The 24131-nt window shown below is 44.1% G+C and overlaps 1 protein-coding gene across 1 annotated transcript; it reads right to left on the bottom strand.

The window, feature by feature from the left end:
* Nucleotides 1-1624: 1624 nt before the first annotated feature.
* LOC141096956 (uncharacterized) lies at nucleotides 1625-20248 on the bottom strand. The gene is made up of 4 exons (XM_073583891.1): nucleotides 20116-20248; nucleotides 15266-15443; nucleotides 14287-14381; nucleotides 1625-11643 (listed from the first exon to the last, which is right to left on the bottom strand). The coding sequence occupies exon 4, from the start codon at nucleotides 11185-11187 to the stop codon at nucleotides 10504-10506; it is 684 nt and encodes a 227-aa protein (XP_073439992.1). The 5' UTR covers nucleotides 11188-11643; nucleotides 14287-14381; nucleotides 15266-15443; nucleotides 20116-20248; the 3' UTR covers nucleotides 1625-10503.
* Between the last annotated feature and the right edge of the window lie 3883 nt (nucleotides 20249-24131).

Raw genomic sequence — 24131 nt, 5'->3', positions numbered from 1 at the left:
CTGATGTGTGCCCATACAGTAGTTTTCTCCCACATATGAGGTATCGGCGTACTCAGGACAAATTGGACAACAACTTTTGGGGTCCAATTTCTCCTGTTACCCTTGGGAAAATAAAAAAATTGGGGACTAATTGATCATGTTTGTGGAAAAAATACGATTTTTTTATTTTCACGCCCGGACGTTATAAACTTCAGTGAAGCACTGGGGGGTTCAAAGTGCTCACCACACATCTAGATAAGTTCCTTGGGGGGTCTAGTTTCCAAAATGGTGTCATTTGTGGGGGGTTTCCACTGTTTTGGTACATCAGGGGTTTTCCAATCGCGACATGGTGTCCGATCTCAATTCTAGCCAAAAACGTCAAATGGCGCTGCTTCCCTTCTGAGCTCTGCTATGCGCCCAAATAGTAATTTACACCCACATATGGGGTATCAGCGTACTCAGGACAAATTGCACAATAACTTTTAGGGTCCTGTTACCCTTGGAAAAATAAAAACTGGGGGTGCAAAGATCATTTTTGTGGAAAAAATATGATTTTTTAATTGTACCGCTGTACGTTATAAACTTCTGTGAAGCCCTTGTGGGTTCAAAGTTCTCACCACATATCTAGATAAGTTCCTTGGGGGGTCTAGTTTCCAAAATGGGGTCACTTGGGGGGTTTCCACTGTTTAGGTACATCAGGGGCTCTCCAAACGCGACATGGCGTCCGATCTGAATTCTAGCCAATTTTGCATTGAAAAAGTCAAACGGCGCTCCTTCCCTACTGAGGTCTGCCATGCGCGGAAACAGTGGTTCCCCCCCACATATCAGGTATCAGCGTACTCAGGACAAATTGCACAATAACTTTTGTAGTCCAATTTCTCCTGTTACCCTTGGTAAAATAAAGAAAATTGAACCTGAAGTATTTTTTTTGTGAAAAAAAGTTAAATGTTCATTTTTTTTAATATTCAAAAAATTCCTGTGACGCACCTAAAGGGTTAATAAACTTCTTGAATGTGGTTTTAAGCACCTTAAGGGGTGCATTTTTTAGAATGGTGTCACTTTTGGGTATTTTCTATCATATAGACCCCTCAAAGTGGCTTCAAATGTGAAGTGGTCCCTAAAAATAAAATGGTGTTGCAAAAATGAGAAATCGCTGGTCAATTTTTAACCCTTATAACTTCCTAACAAAAAAAAATTTTGGTTCCAAAATTGTGCTGATGTAAAGTAAACATGTGGGAAATGTTATCTATTAAGTTTTTTGTGTGCCGTATCGCTGTGATTTAAGGGCATAAAAATTCAAAGTTGGAAAATTGCGAAATTTTCAAAATTTTCGCCAAATTTCCGTTTTTTCCACAAATAAACGCAAGTTATTTGAATGCAATTTTACCACTAACATGAAGTACAATATGTCACGGGAAAACAATGTCAATCACCGGGATCCATGGAAGCGTTCCAGAGTTATGACCTCATAAAGGTACAGTGGTCAGAATTGTAAAAATTGGCCCGGGAGTTAACGTGCAAACCACCCTTGGTAGTGAAGGGGTTAAAAATGTATATAGTTTTTCTGTAGCATGTATAGTTTCCATGGAGAAGCATCATAAGGTATACGAAAACCGTAATCTATATATCAGGAAAAAAAAAGGGCTTCACCTTACAAAAGTTTTTATTGAACCAAAATAATTTCACATACAAAATAGAAACCAAAATATGAGCAGAAATTAAAAGTGCTTTGACAGAAATTTTGTTGATACGATTTTTCAGGGTTGTCCCTATATAACATCCAAAAGTAATCTGCCATCATTGAGTCATTCCAAAAACCCTGGTAGCGATGTTCCATTACTTTAAAGGGAATCTGTCACCTCTTTTGGCTGCTATAAGATAAGCCCTGAAAGGCAGTGGCCGTATCTACAGCATTCTATAATGCTGTACATAACTCCCCGGTCCAACCTGCAAGAGAAGAAAAATAAGTTTTATTATACTCACAAGGAAGGAGGGGGGGGTTTGAGCAGCTAGGGATCGGTCCGGTCCGATGGAGACGCAGGTCCGGCACCTCCCATCTTCTTGCGACGCCTTCCCCCCTGCTTGCTTCATCGTTCTCCGGCATCACGCTTCTGCGCAGTCGTACTTCTCTGCCCTGTTGAGGGTAAAGTACTGCAGTGCGCAGGCGCTAGGCCTCTGACCTTTCCCGGCGCCTGCGCACTACAGTACTTTGCTCTGCAGATAAGTGCACCTGCATAGGAGCGTAATGGCAGGGAGTGACGATCTAAGCAGGACAGTGTCGCAAGAAGATGGGAGGCACCAGCCCACGACACCCATCGGACTGGACCGTACCCCCACATGAATATAAATAAACTTATTTTCCTCATATTGCAGGTCGGATCGGGGGCTTATCTACAGCATTATAGAATGCTGTAGATAAGCCCTGAAAGGCGGTGGCCACATCTTATAGCAGCCAAAAGAGGTGACAGGTTCCCGTTAATGTCCTGGTGAAACCGCTCGCCTTGTTCATCGCTTACATCTCCAAGATTTTGAGGCAAGAAATCTAAATGTGAATGCAAAAAGTGCATTTTCAGAGACATGCGACATCCAAGACACTGGTATGCATTTAGCAGTTCCTCAACATGTTCTGTACATTTTTTTTTTCCCAAGAAGTTTTCACATATCTGCTTGAAGCTCTTCCAAGATCTCAATTCCTTATCATTTAGGCTATATGCACACGCTGCAGACTGTTGCATTTCCACAGAATTTTTTCCACGCAGAAATGCGCCAAATCCGCAAACTTACTGAAACAATGTTAATCAATAGCATTCCTGAATTGCTGTGCACATGCTGTGGAAATTTCCGTCCTTATTCGCAGCATGTCACTTTTTGCGGATCTGCTGCGTTTCTGCACCCATTGACTTCCATTGAGCCAGTCAAATCTGCATGTGTAAAAAGGTTTGCGGATTAGCTGCAGATTTCGTGTATAAAAAAAACAAACAAAAAAAAAAAAACACTACAGAATTGTCAAAAAGGAAGTGTCAGAAGGAGGAAGAGCGTGTGAGCAGAGAATATCTGCAGGTGTGTACCCATGCGACGAACAGCCCACAGTGATTGTACTTGCGCATCGTCTGATGGTACTACTACTCCCATCCGGGTATGTCTGCTGTCACATGTAACAGAGACAGCATGAGCCGATGATGGGAGAATAGTCTCATCATCTGGCACCTGAGCTCAATTGTAAAAAAAAAAAAAAAAAATCCAAACATTGACAATTACATACAATATACATACTCAGTTACTCACCGAACACCTGATGCTCGACACCTGTCTCTCTTGCAAACAATTAAAAATAAACCAACATACTCCCTGTCCACTGTAGTCCATTTAATATGGAATGTTCCATGTTTCTCTCTCCCGGCAATACACTGACAAGAGGTAATCGCTCCCGCAGTGCATCATTAAGGCTGGTTTCACATTAGCGTTGTTTGGCGCAGTGCGCATCCATGCGCCCCTATGTTTAACATGGCGGGCGCATGGTTTTTTTTGTAGTGTGCACCTAGGCGCGCCAGACACAACCTGTTGAATGTTTGGGTCCTTCCAACAACGTAAAAAAAAAAAAGCATGCGCACGTTTGTGCCAAAATAACACCGTATATGGGAACGCAGGCGTGCGCATTGACATGCGCACGCCTGCGTTTGAAATCGCAAGCGTTTTAGGAGTCAACATGGTTAGAAATTGGTTATAACGCATGCGCCTAAAAAACGCAAACGCATGATACGTTTTTTGCATGCGTTTCTATTGTGCACGAAGCCCAGCGCTAAAAACGCTAATGTGAAAGTAGCACGAGCTGCTATGAGGGTTCACCGGAGTTAATCAGCTCCAGTGCCCTCACTTACAGCACCGCTGCGTGAGAAAGTTCGCACACAGCGATACACTGTGGGAGAGATTACCTTCTGTCAGTGTATCACCAGAGGCCGGGTAGAGCAGTCACATCTCCAGTCTGAGATTATTTCAAATAAAAGGACTTTATTCTGGCTGTTTATTTACCATATAACTATAGGATTAGTAATGGATAGGTGTCTTATAAACACCTCTCCATTACCAAGCTGTGGGCTTGCTGTCACCTGACAATACAAGAGGTGACATCAACCCCACGTACCACTGCTACAGGGCAAATGAAAGTAGCAAGGTCAAGTGCTAGAATTGGTGCATCTATAAGATGCACCTTTTCTGGAGCAGCTGAGAGCTGATGTTTTTAGCCTGAGGGGGGTGCCAATATACATGGCCCCTTCCCAGGCTATTAATATCAGCCCGCAGCTGTCTGATTAGCCTTTGCTGTTTCGATTTTATAGGGGGACCCCATGTCAGTTTTTTTTTCTGGGGTTCCACTGTAAACTAGCCAGTAAAGGCTAAGCAAACAACTGTGAGCTGATATTAACAGCCTGGGAACCTTTAGAGCTATTGGCTCCTTCCCAGAATATTATCAGCCCTCAGCTTTCACTCTGCTGGTTATGAAAATTATGAAGGAGCCCGCACAATTTTTTTTGAAAAACCAACAGATATTGTGTTTCACAGATTTCTGACAGTTGCTGTTTTGTTACAGCGTATGTAGGTTAATTCTGTTAATGCTCCTACATAGGCTGGAGTCTTTATTTAACCCCTTTCCGACCTGTGACACAATGTATGCTTCATGGTGGGATTGCGTTCCTGGGGTCGGGTGACCGGGGTCACTGAAAGGTCACCCAACCCGCAGGTACAGAAGGACTTGTACTTCACCCCAGGGTGGGTGGCTTTGCCCCTTCCCCCCCCCCCCGTAGCTACGATTGCTGTGATTGGCTGTTGAAAGTGAAACAGCCAATCAGAGCGATTGTAATATTTCACCAATTAAACTTTGTGAACTATTACAATCCAGCCATGGCCGATGCTGCAATATCATCGGCCACGGCTAGAGATCGCGATCTGTACCCCCGCCCCCAACTGACTGCAGCAATATTCCTCCGCCAGTCTTCCCTCCGTCCTGTCCTCCGTTGCCCCCGCTCCCCCTTGGTACCTTCGGAGTCCCTGTCTTCCCCCCTGGGCACCACCATCTTCCAAAATGGATTTATTTTTATGTTGGAATTAGGGCTAGGGTTGGAGTTACAATTAGGGGGTTTCCACTGTTTTAGGCACATCAGTGGCTCTCCAAACGCAACGTGATGCCACCATTGATTCCAGCCACTTTTGTGTTTAAAAAAGTCAAACGGTGCTCCCTCCCTTCCAAGCCCCGACGTGTGCCCAAACAGTGGTTTATCCCAACATATGGGGTATCAGCGTACTCAGGAAAAGATTGCACAACTTTGGAGGTCTAATTTCTCCTGTTACCCTTATGAAAATAAATTGGGGGCTAAAAAAATTTGTGGCGAAAAAAATGATCTTTATTTTCATGGCTCTGCGTTATAAACTTCTGTGAAGCACTTGGGGGTTAAGTGCTCACCACACATCTAGATAAGTTCCTGGGAGGGGGGTCTAGTTTCCAAAATGGGGTCACTTGTGGGGGGTTTCTACTGTTTAAGCACATCAGGGGTTCTGCAAACTTAACATGACGCCCGCTGACCATTCAATCAAAGTCTGCATTTCAAAATGTCACTACTTCCCTTCCAAGCCCTGACATGTGCCCAACCAGTGGTTCCCCCCCCACATGGGGTACCAGCGTGCTCAGAACTTGACAACTTTTGGGGTCAAATTTCTCCTGTTACCCTTGTGAAAAATGATTTTTTTTTATTTTCATGGTTCTGCGTTATAAACTTCTGTGAAGCACTTGGGTGATCAAAGTGCTCACCACACATCTAGATAAGGTCCTTGGGGGGGGGGGGGGGGGGGGGAGGTCTAGTTTCCAAAATGAGGTCACTTTTGGAGGGAGCTCCAGTGTTTGATTGGAGCTAATTTTCCATTCAAAAAGTCAAATGGCGCTCCTTCCCTTCCGAGCTCTGCCGTGCGCCCAAACAGTGGTTCCCCCCATATATGGGGTTTCAGCGTACTCGGGACAAATTGAACAACAACTTTTGGGGTCCACTTTCTCCTTTTACCCTTGGGAAAATAAAAAAAATTGTTGCTAAGAGGATTTTTGTGACTAAAAAGTTAAATGTTCATTTTTTCCTTCCATGTTGCTTCTGCTGCTGTGAGACACCTGAACGGTTAAATTCGAGAATGTGGTTTTGAGTAGCTTGAGGGGTGGTTTTTAGAATGGTGTCACTTTTGGGTATTTTCAGCCACATATACCCCTCAAACTGACTTCAAATGTGAGGTGGTCTCAAAAAAAAAAATGGTTTTGTAAATTGTTGAAAAAATGAGAAATCGCTGGTCAACTTTTAACTCTTATAACTTCCTAACAAAAAAATTTGGTTTCCAAAGTTGTGCTGATGTAAAGTAGACATGTGGAAAATGTTATTTACTAACTATTTTGTGTCATATAACTCGTTCAACAGAATAAAAATTCAAAATTTGAAAATGGTGACATTCAAAATTTGTCAAATTTCCGATTTTTTCACAAATGTAAAAATTATTGACCTAAATTTACTACTAACATGAAGCCCAATGTCACGAAAAAACAGTCTCAAAATCGCTAGGATGCGTTCCTGAGTTACCTCATAAAGGGACACTAGTCAGAATTGCAAAAAATGGCCAGGTCATTAAGGTCAAAATAGGCTGGGTCATGAAGGGGTTAATATTAATGAGGGTATCTGGCTGAAGAGGTTGAACAAGGAATAGCTTACTTACCGATAACGGTGTTTCTCGGAACCCATGACAGCACCACGGAGAGAGGGGATCCGCCCTTCAGGGACAGGAACAGAGATAAAAGGGCGGTACCTCTCCTCTGCCTTCAGTTGGTTACAGAGCATCAGAGGGTCTCCAGGTTAGACAACAGAAATAAATATTATAATACTGCTTATTTATCAAAAGCACCGTGCCTAAACGGAAACACTCTACTAACAGTAAAACGTGCTCACCACACTCGTGAAGGGGACTAAGCGGGTGCTGTCATGGGTTCCAAGAAACACCGTAATCGGTGAGTAACTAAGCTATTCTCTCTCACCCATGACAGCACCACGGAGAGAATTACAGAGATTGGTAGCTTAGGGAGGGACCACCGCCTGAAGGACCTTTCTCCCGAAGGTCAGGTCAGACGTTGAGGCTAGATCTAATCTATAGTGCCTGAAAAAGGTCGAAGGTGATGACCAGGTGGCCGCCTTACAGATTTGTTCTATTGATACCTCAGATCTTTCAGCCCATGAGGTCGCCATTGCCCTTGTGGAATGAGCTCTCAGCCCCTCCGGGATGGTATTCACGCTGGATGAATACGCCAGGGCAATCGCATCCCTTATCCACCTTGCCAGGGTACTCTTGGATGCCTTGAGCCCCTTCTGAGGACCCTGGAAACATACACAGAGCCTTCCATCCTACATTTTTTGGTGGCCTCTAAATACTGTGCTAGGCACCTTTTAACATCTAAAAAGTGTGGAATTTTTCTTCCCCCTTATTTTTTGGATTTGGGCAGAAGGAAGGACTACCTCTTGGGACCTGTGGAAATGTGATGATACTTTAGGTAGATAGGCTGGGTCAGGTTTTAGGATGACTATCCTCTAGAATTTTTGTAAAAGGTGGCCCTGCTGATAAGGCTTGAATATCGCTCATTCTTCGAGCTGATGTTAGTGCCACCAGAAGCACCATTTTAAGTGACAGGATTTTTAGGGATGCCGAGTGAATTGGTTCAAACGGAGGGCCTGTCAGTGTTGAAAGTACAAGATTCAGGTCCCATGACGGTAACCTTTGACTAGCTATTGGCCTAGATCTGTTGCGGCCTTAATAAACCGTGCTACCCAAGGGTCACCTGCCACATCATGGTTATAGAGGGCGCCTAACGCCGCTATTTGTACTTTTAATGTATTGACTGCCAGACCCTGTTCTAGGCCCTTTTGTAGAAATTCTAGGATCTTATCAATCTTAACCCTGTCCTGAACCTTTGCCCTAGAAGTGGATAGGAATTTTTTTCCATGTTCTGCTGTAAGCTCTCGTTACCGGTTTCCTACTTTTTTTTGTAATGTAGTTATCAGGTTCTCTGAAAATCCCGTCCCTCATCAGCGCCCTCTCAGAGGGTGTAACACTGGGCCCTGCGATAGCAGGTCCGGGAGATCCGGTAGGATCCATGGGTCGGTTACTGAGAGCATTCTTAGCCAGGAAAACCAGGTTCTTTTGGGCCAGAAAGGGGCTATCAGTATCATTCTTGCCCCGCCCTCAGACTTTCCTTAGGACCACTGGAATGAGCATGATTGGGGGAAAGGCATATGTTAGACTGTGTCCATGGGAGCATAAACACATCCAGAGTTAGAGGATTCCCCCTGGGATCTAGGGAGCAGAAGGTTTCTACTTTTTTGTTTTTGAAAATCGGCAAACAGATCTATGTCCGGGGTCCCCCACATTTTTACAATCTGCCGAAAAATGGACCACTTTAGAACCCATTCCTTGTCGTAATTGGGTGCGGCTCAGAAAGTCTGCCATTTGATTCTCTGCACCCCAGATGTGTAGGGCTGACAGATAGCAGGTTTGCCTCCGCTAGTTTGAGGATTCTGGCGGATGTGTCCATTAGGGCTTGGGACCTGGTTCCCCCCCCCTGGTGATTTATATAGGCCACTGTGACTCGATTGTCCAAAAGAATGCGGACATGGTGATTCTGGAGCAGGGGTAGGAAGTGTTAGTGCATAGCCTACTGCTAGAAGCTCTTTTTGATTTGAGGCTTTTAATTCTTGATCTCCCCACACGTCCCGAGTCACCTTGTTGTTCATGTGTGCTCCCCATCCCGTGGGACTGGCATCCGTTGTCACTATGTGTGTTATCTTTGTTACCCAGGGGATCCCTTTGGACAGATTTTCCTGGTTTCCCCACCAAGCTAGGTAATGAATAGTTCTTGAATTTAGGGTAATACAACCCTCTAGGTGTCCCCCTATTGCTGCCTGGTTGGCTAATACATCCCACTGGAGATCTCTTGTGTGTAACTGAGCCTATTGAACTGCTGGCAGGCAGGCAGGCGATAGGGAACCCAGCAGTGACATAGCTTTCCTTAATGTCATAGAGGGATTTTGGATTGCTCTTGCTGTAATGTGAGCGATTTTCTCCTTCTTGTGGTCTGTGAGGCGACACTCCTGAATGTTTGAGTCCAGTGTTAGGCCCAAGAACTCTTGTACCCTGCTGGGCTCCAATCTTGATTTTTTTAGATTTAGAAGCCAGCCTAGGCCTTGTAGTGTGTCCATTACCCTGTGCCTCTGTTCCCTGCATTTTTGAGCCGAGCTGCCTGCTATTAGGAAATCGTCTAGATACGGGATTATAACTGTCTTGTTCCCTATGAGCCATCATTTCTGCTACTCTTTTGGTAAATACCCGCGGGGCTATCGATATTCCGAACGGCAGGGCTCTGTACTGAAATTCTTTCACCTTGCCCTTTGAGACGGCTAACCTGAGATATTTCCTGGAGTCTTTGTGGAAAGGGACGTAATAGGCATCGCTGAGATCTAACACCATCATGTGGCGGCTTCGGGCACCACTCCTGCCGCGACAGGGGCCTCCCCGCTGCAATATACCGGACAGGTCGGCCCCGGATCCAGACTCTTCCTTCAAGTCACAGGTACGCCGTACTGTGGGTCTCCCCGACAGTGACCCAACTGAAAGCGGAGGAGAGGTACCGCCCATTTATCTGTAGGTTCCTGTCCCTGAAGGGCGGATCCCCTCTCTGTGGTGCTGTCATGGGTGAGAGAAATTACATCACAATTTTTTTTTTTTTTAAGGATATATCTTTATTTAGGCTACAAAAATTTATAAAAAACGAGTGGAGTTTCCACCACGTTTTCTGCCAAGAGATGCATAAACCGTGCAGAAATTTCCACAATGTGCACACATAGCCTAGAGTTCCTTCAAACATCTCTCATAAGCGCTCTGATCTGAGGACTAACAAATACCCACTTCAGTTTTGCTGGTGAAATGCTGGAAAATTTCTGTGAAATGTACCGAGACCCTTGTGAATTTGTCTTTGCCATGGCCTTCACAAAGTTTTGTCAATCCCAACTTTATATGTAGTGGAGGAAGAAAGTTTTGTTGGAGCAACTAAAGGATTATGCTGAACATTGTCTCTACCAGGAGCATAGATTTTGCTCTGTCCCAATATTTCTACTGTCCCATAAACACAAGCAGCAACAAGCTTTTGTGAAACCTCCTTGCATTCCCATTATCAGACCTATCACTTTCAAGTCTCCAGATATTCCATTAATGATGCTTATATTGTATAGCATCCAAAACAACGGAGATTTTCATAACTTTCCTTTAGATTACATGAGTGAACAATAGGGATTGATGGTTTCATATTTCTATTGTGAAGCAACACTACTTTCAAACTTCTCTGGGATGAGTCAATAAGCAATCACCAATCTGCAACAAAATATTCTTGATTCAGTTCTTCAAAAAGACCATTCACATTGTTACAGTACACCATGGGTCCATCAACTGTGAAAAATTGTGTTAAAGTGTTACTTCTGTTTCGGTAATAAGCTTGACATCATCATGAAGAAGATTATTCTGTTTCAATCTAGATGCAAGAAGTTCAGCTTTATCTTTTGACAATGAAAGGTCTCTGATGAGATCATTTAATTCATGTTGAGTAAAGCGTTCTGGCTGCTCGGCTGATCTATCAGGTACATACTCATCTTGACCTGAGGTCTTCATGTCTTCGCCAGTAGCTTCAACTCCATAGTCTTCATATTCTACTTCATTTTCATCCAATCCAGACAATGGTGGTACAGGAACTGGCAAAGTACCATCATGTGGAACTGGCTTTTTTCTAGCTTTACATGACTTGAGCCCTGCCTCTAGGAGCCTGTGACGAATTGTTCTTGCCGTACACTTCACCCCAGCTGCCATTTGCCATTCCTTTTGTAGGTCACTTGATGTCATCCTGCGGTTGCTGAGTGACATTTGAATAAGTTGACGGTCATCCCGGTCAGTTGAGAGTCGTTTTCGCCCTCTGCCGGTCTGTGGCTTTGTTGTCCCCAGTGTCTCCTGCTTGACCTTGTTGTAATGGACAGCCGTCTTAGAAATTTTAAGTAGAAAGGCAACATGACGCTCACTGTATCCCTCTGCTAGTAAAGCCAGAATTGAGCTCTTCTTTTCCTCACTCAAGACTTCTCTTTTCAACTCCTTTGGCATGGTTAAAAGTTATCTTTTCATTCCTATTATTTTTGGGATATTACTAGCACTTGTTTTGCCATCCCGCTTGTCCTATTGCAAGAGGATTGTGATGACCACAGCAGGGCTTTTTATAATTTCCTTCATTAAATAAGATTTGGTTCAGGTGATCACCTAATCAGAAGAACATTAAGTAGAATGAGGTGTACTCTGGTTGGAATTCAGCTGACACTGTAATGGAATGGCTGTCAGACATGTAGAGAAGCTGATTTTTGTAAAACTGTGCAGTGGTCTTAATTTTAGCCAGAGTTGAATTATCTTTGCTGATAATTTTTTTTGTGTTGACCAGTGTAATATTTGTTTTAATAAACCATTTTAACAGCAATATTGCAGCTTACAAAAAGTATATTCTGCATACATAATGTTCAGCACAAATCTGTCTTCATTTCTGCCAGGTTTTTTCTCCAAATTCAGTGCCTAAGTAGTTAAAAAAAAAAAAAAGCATTAGGTCTACAAAAAGAACCAAACACGTGCAATTTTTGTAGCGTGAGCGTTCACTCCTCAGATATTTGAAGCTTCAGCATTTACCAATCAGATGGGTAAACGGCAAAGAGAAATCATCACTGAGTGAACATGATGTTGACATTCAAATATTAGAACAGAAAACAAACACTGTACAAACATGTTATGTTTAACTTTGAATCATAAAGGACTGCTCAGTAGTTTCCCCTTGGTCCTTTCCACAGGTGATCAATGTTTTGTAAGCCCTATCAAGAACATGTGAACAAATTGGGGCAGGGCCTCTGCATTCTTCTGAGAAGTTTGTAACTTAACACTTCACAAACTGTATTCTCCCCTAGATTTTATGGAGCTGATTAAGAATAGCATTGTTCACGACAGTATTAATGAAGGGCTCGCTGGAGTACAATCTGCCGAATTTACTAGTGGTGCATGGCAACTAATGATTTTGGCACATCTTCATGGTGGGGTATGCACCTTGCCAGGAATGCTACTTCAGCCAGGTGTTTAGGGGGGCACTTTTGCAGAATTGGAGGAACAGGCACAGCCACATACTGCCCAGCTCCATCTATTTTACCAGAGCTGCTGCACGCTGGTGTGAAAATGCTAAGTGTTATGTGAATTTTTCACAACTCCATGTAGCACACAAGCATTTTGAACCTTTTCAAAGCATTCTGGGATAAAAGTGTTATGAAATAACTTCCCTTGGGTGGGGATTTATCAAGTCCTTATCTTCAGACAATCAGAACTTTCACCTCATACGGTTATCTCCACATAAGACATATGCACATACAGATCTGATTTAAAAGAGGACCAGATCTGGAGGATATTTGACCCCCAACCAAAAAGGAATAACTAAAAAGCCCCTTTACTGCTTATCAAATTTAAACCTTTGATAGGATTCTGTTGGGGCATTTGAGAGATCCATTCTTTAAAAGGGGCTGACCACTAAATTTGATGACTCCTCAATCGCCATGATACATATCCCCATACCTCCCTTCCCCAAGTAAAACCACCTATACTCTCCTCCAATGTCAGCAGGGTCCAGCTGTGTCAACACTGGCTCTCCCCCAGGTGTTGCGTGACATATCAAATGATCACTGCAGCCACTTCACTCTCCCCAAATTATAACAAGCCAGAAAACCACAGGAAGCAAGCTGCTGCATTCACTTCCACAACATGTCAATTACATCTGAAGGAGGGAGGGGGAGAAGCCAGTGCTGATTGGCCTCAGGAACTGTGTGAAATATCAAGTGCTGGAGAGCCAGTGCCCTTAATGTTGGAACTGTCTTGCCCCTGGAGAAAGAAAAGTGTTATCCATGTAGCAGAGATCTAAAGTTTGTGCAGCAGGATGGGCAAGTCACACCTCGGCTCTGGACTGTTGTTGATTGATAGATCACTCTCCCTCAGTGACCAGTCTCCTCTGTGTTGAAATAGCCCAGGTTATCAGAAGGGGCAGCACCAGCAGCGAGATCAATGTACTGGTTCCCACAATGTTATCAGCTCAATGCAGAGGTGCACTCATTACCTTAGTTAGTTGCAATGATGCAATTTGCGCAGGGGAGAACAGTCATTGAGGGAAGAGTGACTTGTTATACAGCGAAGTACAGTAGAACTAAGATTTAAAGTGCCCATCCTATTGTACTTGAGCATAAAACGTCAAGATTTCTCAAAAATGCCCCAACGAAGATCTACTAAGAAGATATGAATGATATAAGCATGCTATAAGGGGGTTTTACACTTATGCTTCTAGTTAGTGGTCTGATATCCTGCTGACAGGTCTTCATTAAAAAGGGAGTAGTCCACCCTCAGGGACAATTTTAAGTGAAAAATAAAAGTATTACAATTGAGTATCATTAAACATTTCTTTTTTGCACAGTTTGCCTTCAGCCTCAACGTTGCACCGTATTGCTGGCTTCTACATGAGTGTTTCTCTGTTCATCAGAATGGGTTCACCAACATTCTCCATTCGCTGTCTTTTCTTAATTATCAGGTAATTAAGGACCACAATCCATAAAAAAAAATTGAATGTGCAAGGAAACAGCCTGTAAATGCCATACTGTGCAAACTTTAGTGAAACCCAATTGCAGAGAGGATTTTATTTTTAGCAATACATGCAATAAAAAAAAAGTTTAAGGGTGTGGACCAAAGTCCAAAATAATTTTTCACCCTAAAGCACCATCAATTTAGTGTCATAATCTAAACCATCTTCTAATATACTTGAATTAAAAATTCCTTATCCTTCCCCAACCCCACTTTTTATGACTCTTCATTTTACGAATCCCCATGCATGCTGGAATAATCAAAGTCATCAGGGGTCACTTCCGCAGCCTCAACCCTGAAAACATCAGTGACCTCTGGGCTAGTCCCTGCGCGATCTACACTGCACACAAACAGTGCGCTCTATTGCGAATACACAGTGTTCAGAGACCAGTGACATGACTTGGAGGGCTAGGGGTGTGAAGGGCAGTTAGTTTAGATAATGGCACTTGGCCTACCCCTTTATTTATAATTTGGGTCATTGGACTATATTATCATTAAGAGGACCTGTTCTTGCATTACACTAGCCTTATAAACCAAAGCAACTAGATAAAATTGTACCTTTGACTCATTGCTTGATTGATGCGTGTCCCAAGTTGTTCACGTAACGCCTTCACTAGTTACACTCAAGCTTCTGCCATAGGCCATGGGTCAAGCTATAAAGACATTTATACCATACAGATTTACTAGACTATAGCACATCAAAAGGAGGAAGTACAAGATAAATAACAAATAAACACATCTTCATTAATATATACTGTACTAGACTACAAACAGGATGGAGAAAAAAAAAAGTTGATTCAAGGAAATCAATTTAAAGTAAATCCATGGGATAAAATGCATTAATTACCCACTGTATGTGGGGAGCTTAGAATAATCCTTTCAGAAAAGCCGATTACACTAGCAAAAATGCTGTAAACACTCACTGTTACTTTAGGGGAGGATGTATAAAAAGGGCTTACTGTCACAATGTACAGCATCACAGGGATACTATGGAGTTTTTGAGAGTACGTGGGGGGAATGGGGGAGGCAAGATCAGCAGTGGGCTACAGTGTATAGAAGACTTGTGGCTAGAAGAAACTGTCAGCAGTGTTTGTGAGATGAAGGGAGAATATGAAGGTCATCAGCTCAAGAAGTCACTGGCATCAGCTGTACACACATTAGATAGTACACGTGTATACTGACTAGTACGACCAGCAGATGAGCTGTGGAGGAAAAATAGTCGCAAAAACTCAAATAAGATGAGTTTTAAAATGCATTTGTTATCTTAAACGAGAAAAAAAAAAAGTCACATTATCCTTGTTGTCACGTGGTTATGAAAGACTGAAGTGTGCTTCAAATGGTTTCATGAAAAATTGTGTAGACTAAAGCCACATTACATCCATCACTGTACCAGTGAAGTTTATACAAGTAGGAGCATACCACCTCTTAATCTTCACATATCGGTTGTCAGTGTTAAAGTCTAGAATGTCTTTAAAAAGGGAGGGTCTGCAGGATTTCACCCCCTAAACTATGCACATGTAGACAAGTCCAGCAATACCTTTGTGGCCTGTGTTCCTCCATTACTGATAAATCAGCGTTCATTCTTCAGCCTTCTTCGCATCAGTTCTATCTGAAGCCTCTGTCAGTCCAGCTCTATTCCATGCCCAGTGCCTCCTGCTTAACTGACGGCACCTGTGGTGTGCGACTTCAGGTAAGAGTAGTGTCTGTTCTCAACACTGCCAAAAGATATTGAAAAGAAAGACTGACTTATTACAAGTTACAGCTATAGAACACAGTACTCACAACATAGCCATAACCATACTGCAAATGATCCGCTTACAGCAGGAATCTGATGGTGTATGTCTCACGCACCTGTATATTCTCATTGAGTGTCATCCATGATGAATGGACTAAGGTTACAAAGTGACCCTGACATGGTGTCCAGGTGCAGACACTACAGGGGGATGAGAAGCTCCATATTGATTAAGGGTCACATCACCAGACTACAAATGAAGTCTGTGGATGAGTAAGAACAAAGATGTCCCCAGAGATGGTTACATTAAATAGTGTCAGTTACACACAGCATCCGAGAAAACCTGACCACTTGGCCTATAAGATGACCAATTTATCATCTGGCAGACTCAAGTGTCAAACATGATTAATGAAGACATGAGAGTATTGTGATTTTCAAGCAGAAATGATTGATCTAAAAAAGTTACAATATTTATAAATAAAAAAAACACTGCTGTCCAGGGTCACTGTAGAGGAGGGGTCTCAAACTCAGCAGAGTAAATGGCCCACACAAAAAAAAAATAAAAAAAAAATTTTGAGCTGGGGGGGCCGCATTCCTTTCAAACTTAATACACCTCGTACACACACAGCTCCGCTCCATACACCTGGTTCACATGCGGCTCTGTACACACGGTATGGCTCTGCTCCATACACTGTACACACAGCTCCGCACACACATGGCTCCATACACCTCATACACACACAGCTCCACGCCATACACACACACAGCTCTGCTACATCCACCCTGTAAACCCCTCCTGACCCCACACAGAAACTTTACCTCATCCAGCACCATGACAACCAGCACAGACAGCAGCGTCTTGCATACACGGAGTCCCCTGATCATGTGACCCCCTGACTCCTCCCCCTTCTGTGACCTTATCCCAGGTCCTGTGCAGAGTGCGCACACAAAACAGCCATCGCAGATCGCACGCTCCTGAATGCGCACCTTTCACCTGCCTCAGGGAGTGAGACATGTGGTGCACCGCGGGCTGCATGCGGCCCGCGTGTATGAGACCTCTGCTATAGAGCCTTGTGTCCATCTTTGAGGTACCATCCCTACTTCAGTGTCAAGACTCACTTTTTTCCATTTCAAAGTGATGACCTGAGCAGCCCATTTGGAGCATGTTTAGTTTGGAAAGCTGTCACAGGTCTATAAGGAGAGACCTGACTAGTATTAGAGTCTCCGGACACACTTTACCCACTCCAGTTGATTGTAGATGGGTTTTCAAACTGTTTTCTGTATGACGTTGCATAGAGTAAAACTTACCTGGCTGCAGTCACACAGGCAGGCTCTGATTCATGCTGCCTGTGACACACACTTCACCTAATTTCAAAAACCCTGCATATTTTTTTTTTGTAACGTTGGTTTGTGTTTCCATTTTCTCAGACCCAGCTTTTTTTGTTGATACAGCTGTATGAGAGGTTTTTTTACACTGAGTTATACATTTTATTAATACCATATGGGGGGGGGGGTTGCATTTATTGGGAGGTGCAGTGACCAAAACAGCATTTCTGGAGTGTCAATTTTACTACATTTTCCAAATGGGTTATCTAGATATTTAAGTCAATTTGTTAAAAAGAAAAATTGCTGCTCAGCATGGATATAGGCACATTTTAAGGGAAACGGTCACCTGAAGAATCATCAACTGGCGGGTATCAGGTTGTATCAGCAAGTTAATAGCGCTCTTAACCTGCCTAGGACCTGCACGTTGCAGGGAGAAAGTGAACTTTATCCGCCAGCAGCATTCCGGGTTCAGTCACCGCTCAGTATAGAGCAGCAGCTGTAACTGCACCGCCAGCCCCAATGCAGAGGAGTGCTAGTCAGGGCTGGGGGCACAGTTACACAATCGCCCTCTATACTCAAAGCGGTGACAGAACCAGCACCAGCGAAGAAACCTGAATGCTACTGGAGGGGAATAAAGTTAATTTTCTCCCTGCAGCAATCAGCAGCTTTGTGCAGGCACCAGGCAGGTTAATATCATCAACCCCATATCTGCTGATTAGTAATGTTTGTTCCCAGTGAGAAGCTCCCTTTAAGACTTGTAACTTAAGAAAAAAAAATTGCAAAGAAGCTGATGCAAGTTGTATGTCACAAAATTTGTTTTTTTTTTGTGCAACAGACAAAGTCAATACAAACTGCTCTGAATGCTCAGCTTAAAGAGAATCTGTCACCAGGTTTTTGTTACCTCATCTAACAGCAGCATAATGTAAGGGCAGAGACCCTCATTCCAGGGCTGAGATACTTACTGGCAGGGCTGTGACGTTGGCAAGCCAAACCTCCGACTCCTCAATTTCCATGACACAGACTAAGCCAAAATGGGCTCCGACTCCACAGCCCTGATTACTGGGCTGCTTGCTGTAGTTTTGATAACCCACTTTTTAATTAGAAGACCACCAACAACCGCAAAGTAGCGCTCGATAATCATGAGTTCTGTCTTACCCCATCCCCCCCCACCACTGTTTAAACTGTGCATAGCCAATAATCTGGCAGACAGAAAGCAACCAATGGTGTGGGTGGTGCTATGCAGCTCAATGCCAGGATTAACAGCAGTTTATGTACAGGTCATAACAGCTTACTAAGGCCAGGTCCACACTAGGTTATGCATCTAGCCTACACTATATATTGGGAGCTTTTCATGCCATACACCAACATCGCCATAGGTGACCATTCACCAGGCTAAGGCTAATAGAGTCTTTGAGCCTCTGGTTGGTACATACACCTGTATACCATTTACATCTATAGGACAGCACAATAGACTGCGTTTTCCTATACATGAGGCCACTGCAGAGCAGGGCTGTGGAGTCAGTAAGCTAAACCTCTGACTCCTCAATTTCCCAACTCCTGACCCCACAGCACTGGCCACTACTGAGCATGTGCATAAAGTGCAGCACAGATTCATCTCACCTCTGACGCCACAGCACTGGCCACTACTGAGCATGTGCATAAAGTGCACAGATTCATCTCATCTATGACCCCACAGCACTGGTCACTACTGAGCATGTGCATAAAGTGCAGCACAGATTCATCTCACCTCTGACTCCACAGCACTGGCCACTACTGAGCATGTGCATAAAGTACAGCACAGATTCATCTCATCTATGACTCCACAGCACTGGCCACTACTGAGCATGTGCATAAAGTGCAGCACAGATTCATCTCATCTATGACCCCACAGCACTGGTCACTACTGAGCAGGTACATAAAGGGCAGCACAGATTCATCTCACCTCTGACTCCACAGCACTGGCCAGTACTGAGCATGTACATAAAGTGCAGCACAGATTCATCTCAACTAAAAGCCCAGATCCTTAGATCAGAAATAGAACAGACATTTATAGGACATTTCACGACTACCAAATTCTCAAGAAAACGTTTACAGCGCATTCTGCATTGTACTACTGGACCCAATTATATATTTTATGAGTAGGTCCATTTTATACGGACTCCACAGCCCTGCTGCAAAGAAGCACATAGTATGCGAAGTGTTTCTTTATAGTGAATCCCTGTGGATGACGAATACCTTGACATCCATGCTGGCCGTGCGCACACTGTTGGGCACATACCGGCACGAGCCCGCCAAACCCCTGCCCTACCCTCATTAACTGCCTTCATTCAGCTGCAAGGAAATCAAACCATACTCCTGTACGATGGAAGAACAGTTTAGAACCCGAGTCCTACTTTTACTTTTGAGCGTTTTGCTGCTGCAGGAGATTGCTCCCATACCTACAACGCTCAGGGGAGGGCAAGTGCTGATGACACCTTCACTGCCATCATCTGTACTCCAAATGCGTATATTCTGGCATCAATGCAGCTGAAGGCAAGCAAACAGACTGCGGGAAAGCAAGTAGACTGAGGGAAGGCAGGGGTTTGGGAGCCGCACAAGCAACTCCCCCCCATTTTATTTTTCTCCTGGGGGGGAGGGGGGGGGGGGGGTCACATTTCCATGCTTAAATATTTAAATACGGGATTCTATATAATTAAAGTTCGGTCAGCTATTCCTACACAGACCTGCTGGCATCAGTTTACACAATGCGTCACCACAGATAATCTGATGGGTAAACGGCACGTGGAATCATCATCACCAGCCACGAGGTCTAGAAGACTAGTCAGCCACAAATGGAGACTGACCAGGGTCACCTGCACAGGTCATAAGATACCAGCGTGAGCACTCGGACACCATACCCCAACAATCGCCTACAGCCAGAGGATACAATAGGGGGCTGCGGCACATCGCCCACTACCCAGGGTAGGGCATTGGCGGCTGCACATTCTCCCGCCCAGGCATGTGAGCGCTGTGGGGCCGCAGGTGGTCCGGGCCTTGGCAGCGTCTCTCTGCGGCCGCCGCTGATTGCACAGCAGCCGGGTCTGTCCTCGGCCATTTATACTGCTGGTCGTAGGTCTCTGCGGTAGGGGAGGGCCTCGCCAGCTCACGGTATAGCGGATGGGTCGCCACGTGGTGCGGCCTATCCATCAGGGCCATTAATACCGCGCAGCACAGACACAACCAGATGAGACCTCACCGCGCACACACAATACTAGCGGGACGCCCAGGTGACCACCGAGGAGCGCCGCCCGCCCGGCCCGCGGTGTACACCAGCGCACTGCCATCCTTACCAACCATGTCGGAGCTCAGCAGGCACATCCGCCTCCGCTGCAACCCACGGGGACTAGGACACTGCCGCGCAACACGCAGAGCGCAGCCTCACTCCCAGCCCCGCCCCTTATTAGCTACTGCGACCATAGAGCCGCTGACGACCCAGAGCGGCCGCTCTATCGGCGGCCATCTTGAAAATGGGCTGATCACCTGTGGCGCGCTGCAGCCGGCCCATGACAAAGCGCTGATGGAGCTGGCGCCACCGCAGAGTTGTATCGCATTCATTGTGCCACGTGGTGGGAGCGCACTGCTGCCAGTAACAAATATGGCGGCGGTGAAGTAGTGATTAGGGATGAGAGTATGTGCAGGGAGGATGGTGCTCTGAGGAGTTGTATTGTATGCCAACTATATTAGTGTCAGGGGAAGAATATGATGCACGTCCTGCAGAGGCATAGGAATGAAATCTATATATATATATATATCTATCTCAGAGATAAGCTGCGAGACACAAAGACATGGAAAAGAATGCTGTAGAAGTAAGATGGCATCCATAGACCTCTATGTGCGCTCCTGAAGCAGAGGATACAGACTAAGGGCCCCTGTGCAGAGCAATAGCTCATTATGTACAATAGCACCTGCTGTGGCGGCGGCCCCTTCACGTCTCAGGCCTCTATGCAACTGCACCAATGCCATGTCTGCCCCTGCTCAGATTTCATATACCATTTGTACTGGCCAATCACTATGACAAAGGTCAAGCTCAGGGCAGTGAACGGGGTCACAGAGTTACACCATTAAAGAAGCCGCCCTCCTCCTCCCATCAACGGTTTTATCCTCTTAATATATTGCAGTCATCATATGATACAGCACTGTGTACTTACTATTGCTCATCTTGCCTTTCTACCCAGATAACTTTTCTCTGCTCTATATAGAAACAAGAGTCTCCTTTCCCTGCATTTATCATCCCCATCTTCAGCGATATCCAGGGGGCGGGTGGCGGTCTCAGGTACGTGTCACACAAAGCAAGATCGCTAGTGATATCACTATGTGTAAAAGGCCCTTAAGTGCACAGTGCTATATAATATAATGATTGCAAAGTAATAAGAGGATACACATTGGAGGAAGAGGGCTGTCACATTGTAGAAGGATCAACTTTATTCTCGTTTGCACAAGGAAAGACTAGAAGCAATGGGATGAAACTGAATGGGAGGAGACACAGATTAGATATTAGAAAAAACTTTTTGACAGTTAGAGTGATCAATGAGTGGAACAGGCTGCCACGAGAAGTGGTGAGTTCTCCTTCAATGGAAGTCTTCAAACAGAGGCTGGACAGACATCTGACTGGGATGATTTAGGGAATCCTGCTTTGAGCAGGGGGTTGGACCAGATGCCCCAGGAGGTCCCTTCCAACTCTACAATTCTATGATTCTATCCCAAAACCTGTTTTCACCTTCCTGACCTGACCAATTTTTACAATTCTGACCATTGTCCCTTTTTGAGGTCATAACTCTAGAGCGCCTCCCGGTGACTCAGATTGTTTTCTCATGACATATTGTACTTTATGATAGTGGTGAAGTTTCTTTGATATGACTTCCATTTATTTGTGAAAAAAATGAAGTTTGGCGAAAATTTTGCGATTTTTAAACTTTTAGGCTGGGTTCACACGTAGCGGAACTCCCGCGGAAAAACTAGCGATTTGCAAGCGTATTAGCTTGCAGAATGCTAGTGTTTTCCAAGCGATCTGGAGCATCGCTTGGAAAACCGATTGACAGGTTGGTCAAACTCATCAAACCCAGTGTTTGACGAGTGTGACCAACTTTTTACTATTGAGGCTGCCTATGCAGCATCAGTAGTAAAAAGATATAATGTTAAAAATAAAAAAAAAAAAATCGGGTTATATTCACCTTCCGGCATCCTGTGCACCGTCCCCAGGCCTCCGCGATGCTCCGGCAGGTCCCGTTCCCAGTGATGCATTGCGGCAATGACCATTGATGACGTCGCAGTCTCGCATGGTGGCTCAGTGGTTAGCGCTGGAGTCCTGGGTTCGAATCCCACCAAGGACAAATGGTTTTGTAAATTTTGTTGGAAAGATAAGAAATCGCTGGTTAACTCTTAACCCTTATAACGCTCTAACAAAAAGAAAATTATGTCTCCAAAATTGTGCTGACGTAAAGTTGACATGTGGAAAATGTTATCTACTTTATATCAGCACAATTTTGGAAACTTTTTTTGTTACGAAGTTAAGGGTTAAAAGATGAGCAGCGATTTCACATTTTTACAACAAAATTTGCATAACCATTTTTTTTTTCATTTTTTTAGGGACCACATCACATTTGAAGTGACTTTGAGGGGCCTATATGACAGAATATACCCAAAAATTAAACCATTCTAAAAACTCCATCCTTCAAGGTACTCAAAAGCACATTCAAGAAGTTTATTAACCCTTCAGGTGCTTCACAGGAATTTTTGGAATGTGGAAGAAAAAAATAAACATTTACTTTTCTTTCACAAAAATTTTCCATTAGACGCAATTTTTTTTTACTTTCACAAGTATAACAAGAGAAAATGGACCATACATTTTGTTGTGCAATTTCTCCTGAGTATGCCGATGCCCCATATGTGGGGAAAATCTGTTTGGGCGCATGGCAGGGCTCGGAAGGGAAGGAGCGCCATTTCACTGAACGTTAAGCCGTGAAAATAAAAAAATTTAAAAAAAAAAAAATCAAATTTTTCCCAGATAAATCTTTTTTACCTCCAAATTTTGCATTTTCATAAAGGTAACCGGATAAATTGCTCCATAAAATTTGTTGTGCAATTTCTCCTGAGTGCGCAGATACCTAATATGTGGAGGAAAACAACTGTTTGGGCACACGGCAGTGCTGAGAATGAAAGGCGCGCCGTTTGACTTTTTAAATGTAAAATATGCAGAAATAATTAGCTGTTGCCATGTCACTTGTAGAGAGCCCCTTACGTGCCTAAACAGTGGAACCCCCCACTAATGACACCATTTTGGAAACCAAACCCCTTAGGCCGGGATCACACACAGCAAGATACGGCCGAGTCTCGCAGGTTAAAACCAAGCTCTGGCGCCAGAACTCCGGAGCGGAGCGTGCAGCCGCACAGCAATACATGGAGCTGCACGCTGCGCTCCGGAGTGCCGGTGCCAGAGCTTGGTTTTAACCTGCGAGACTCGGCCGTATCGCGCTGTAGTGTGACTCCGGCCTTATAGAACTTATATAAATATGTATTGAGCACCTTGAACCCACATATGCTTCACATAAGTTTATAACGTATAGCTGTGGAAATTTAAAAAAACAAAACAAATAAAAAACAAAACATTTTTCCCACAAAAATCTATTTTAGCTACAAAATTTGTATTTTCACAAGGGCAAAAGGAGAAAATGGACCCCATAGTTTGTTGTGCAATTTCTCCTGAGTTCACAGATACCCCATATGTTGTTGAAAACTACTTTTGAGGCACAGTGCAAAGCTCAGAAGGGAAGTAGCGCTATATTGCAGTTCAGATTTTGCTTCACTTGTTTGAGGGTGCCCTGTTACATTGACCGAGCCCCTGAGGTGTCAGAACAGCAGAAACCCCCATTAGTGACCCAATTTTACCAATTAAATTTCAAAGAATTCATCTAGGGATGCAGTGATTATATTGACACCACAGATGTGTCTCAAACTTTTATACCATTGGGCAGTGAAGAAAAAATAATTTTCAGTTTTACTACCAAGATTGTGTGTTAGCTCCAAGTTTTTCATTTTCACACTGGGAAATGGGTAAAAATGGCACCACCAAAACATGTCCCACAATTTCTGCTAAATGTAGAAATACCCCATATGTGCCTGTACAGTACTACTTTGCCATACGGAGTGACTCGGGAGGGACAGAGCGTTGTTTGCCCCTTGGAGTGCATATAAAGAGCCCCTAAGTGCTAGAAAAGTAGAATCCCCTTTCAAGTGACCCCATTTTGTAAATTATAACCCTTTGGGAATTTATCTACAGATGTAATGACAATTTCAGGTAGCAGTTACT

This window comes from Dendrobates tinctorius, unplaced genomic scaffold (genome assembly GCF_039654945.1).
Source record: "Dendrobates tinctorius isolate UK_male_01 unplaced genomic scaffold, ASM3965494v1 ptg000082l, whole genome shotgun sequence".
NCBI classification, from domain to species: domain Eukaryota; kingdom Metazoa; phylum Chordata; class Amphibia; order Anura; family Dendrobatidae; genus Dendrobates; species Dendrobates tinctorius.
This window is presented reverse-complemented; position numbering and strand designations above follow the sequence as displayed.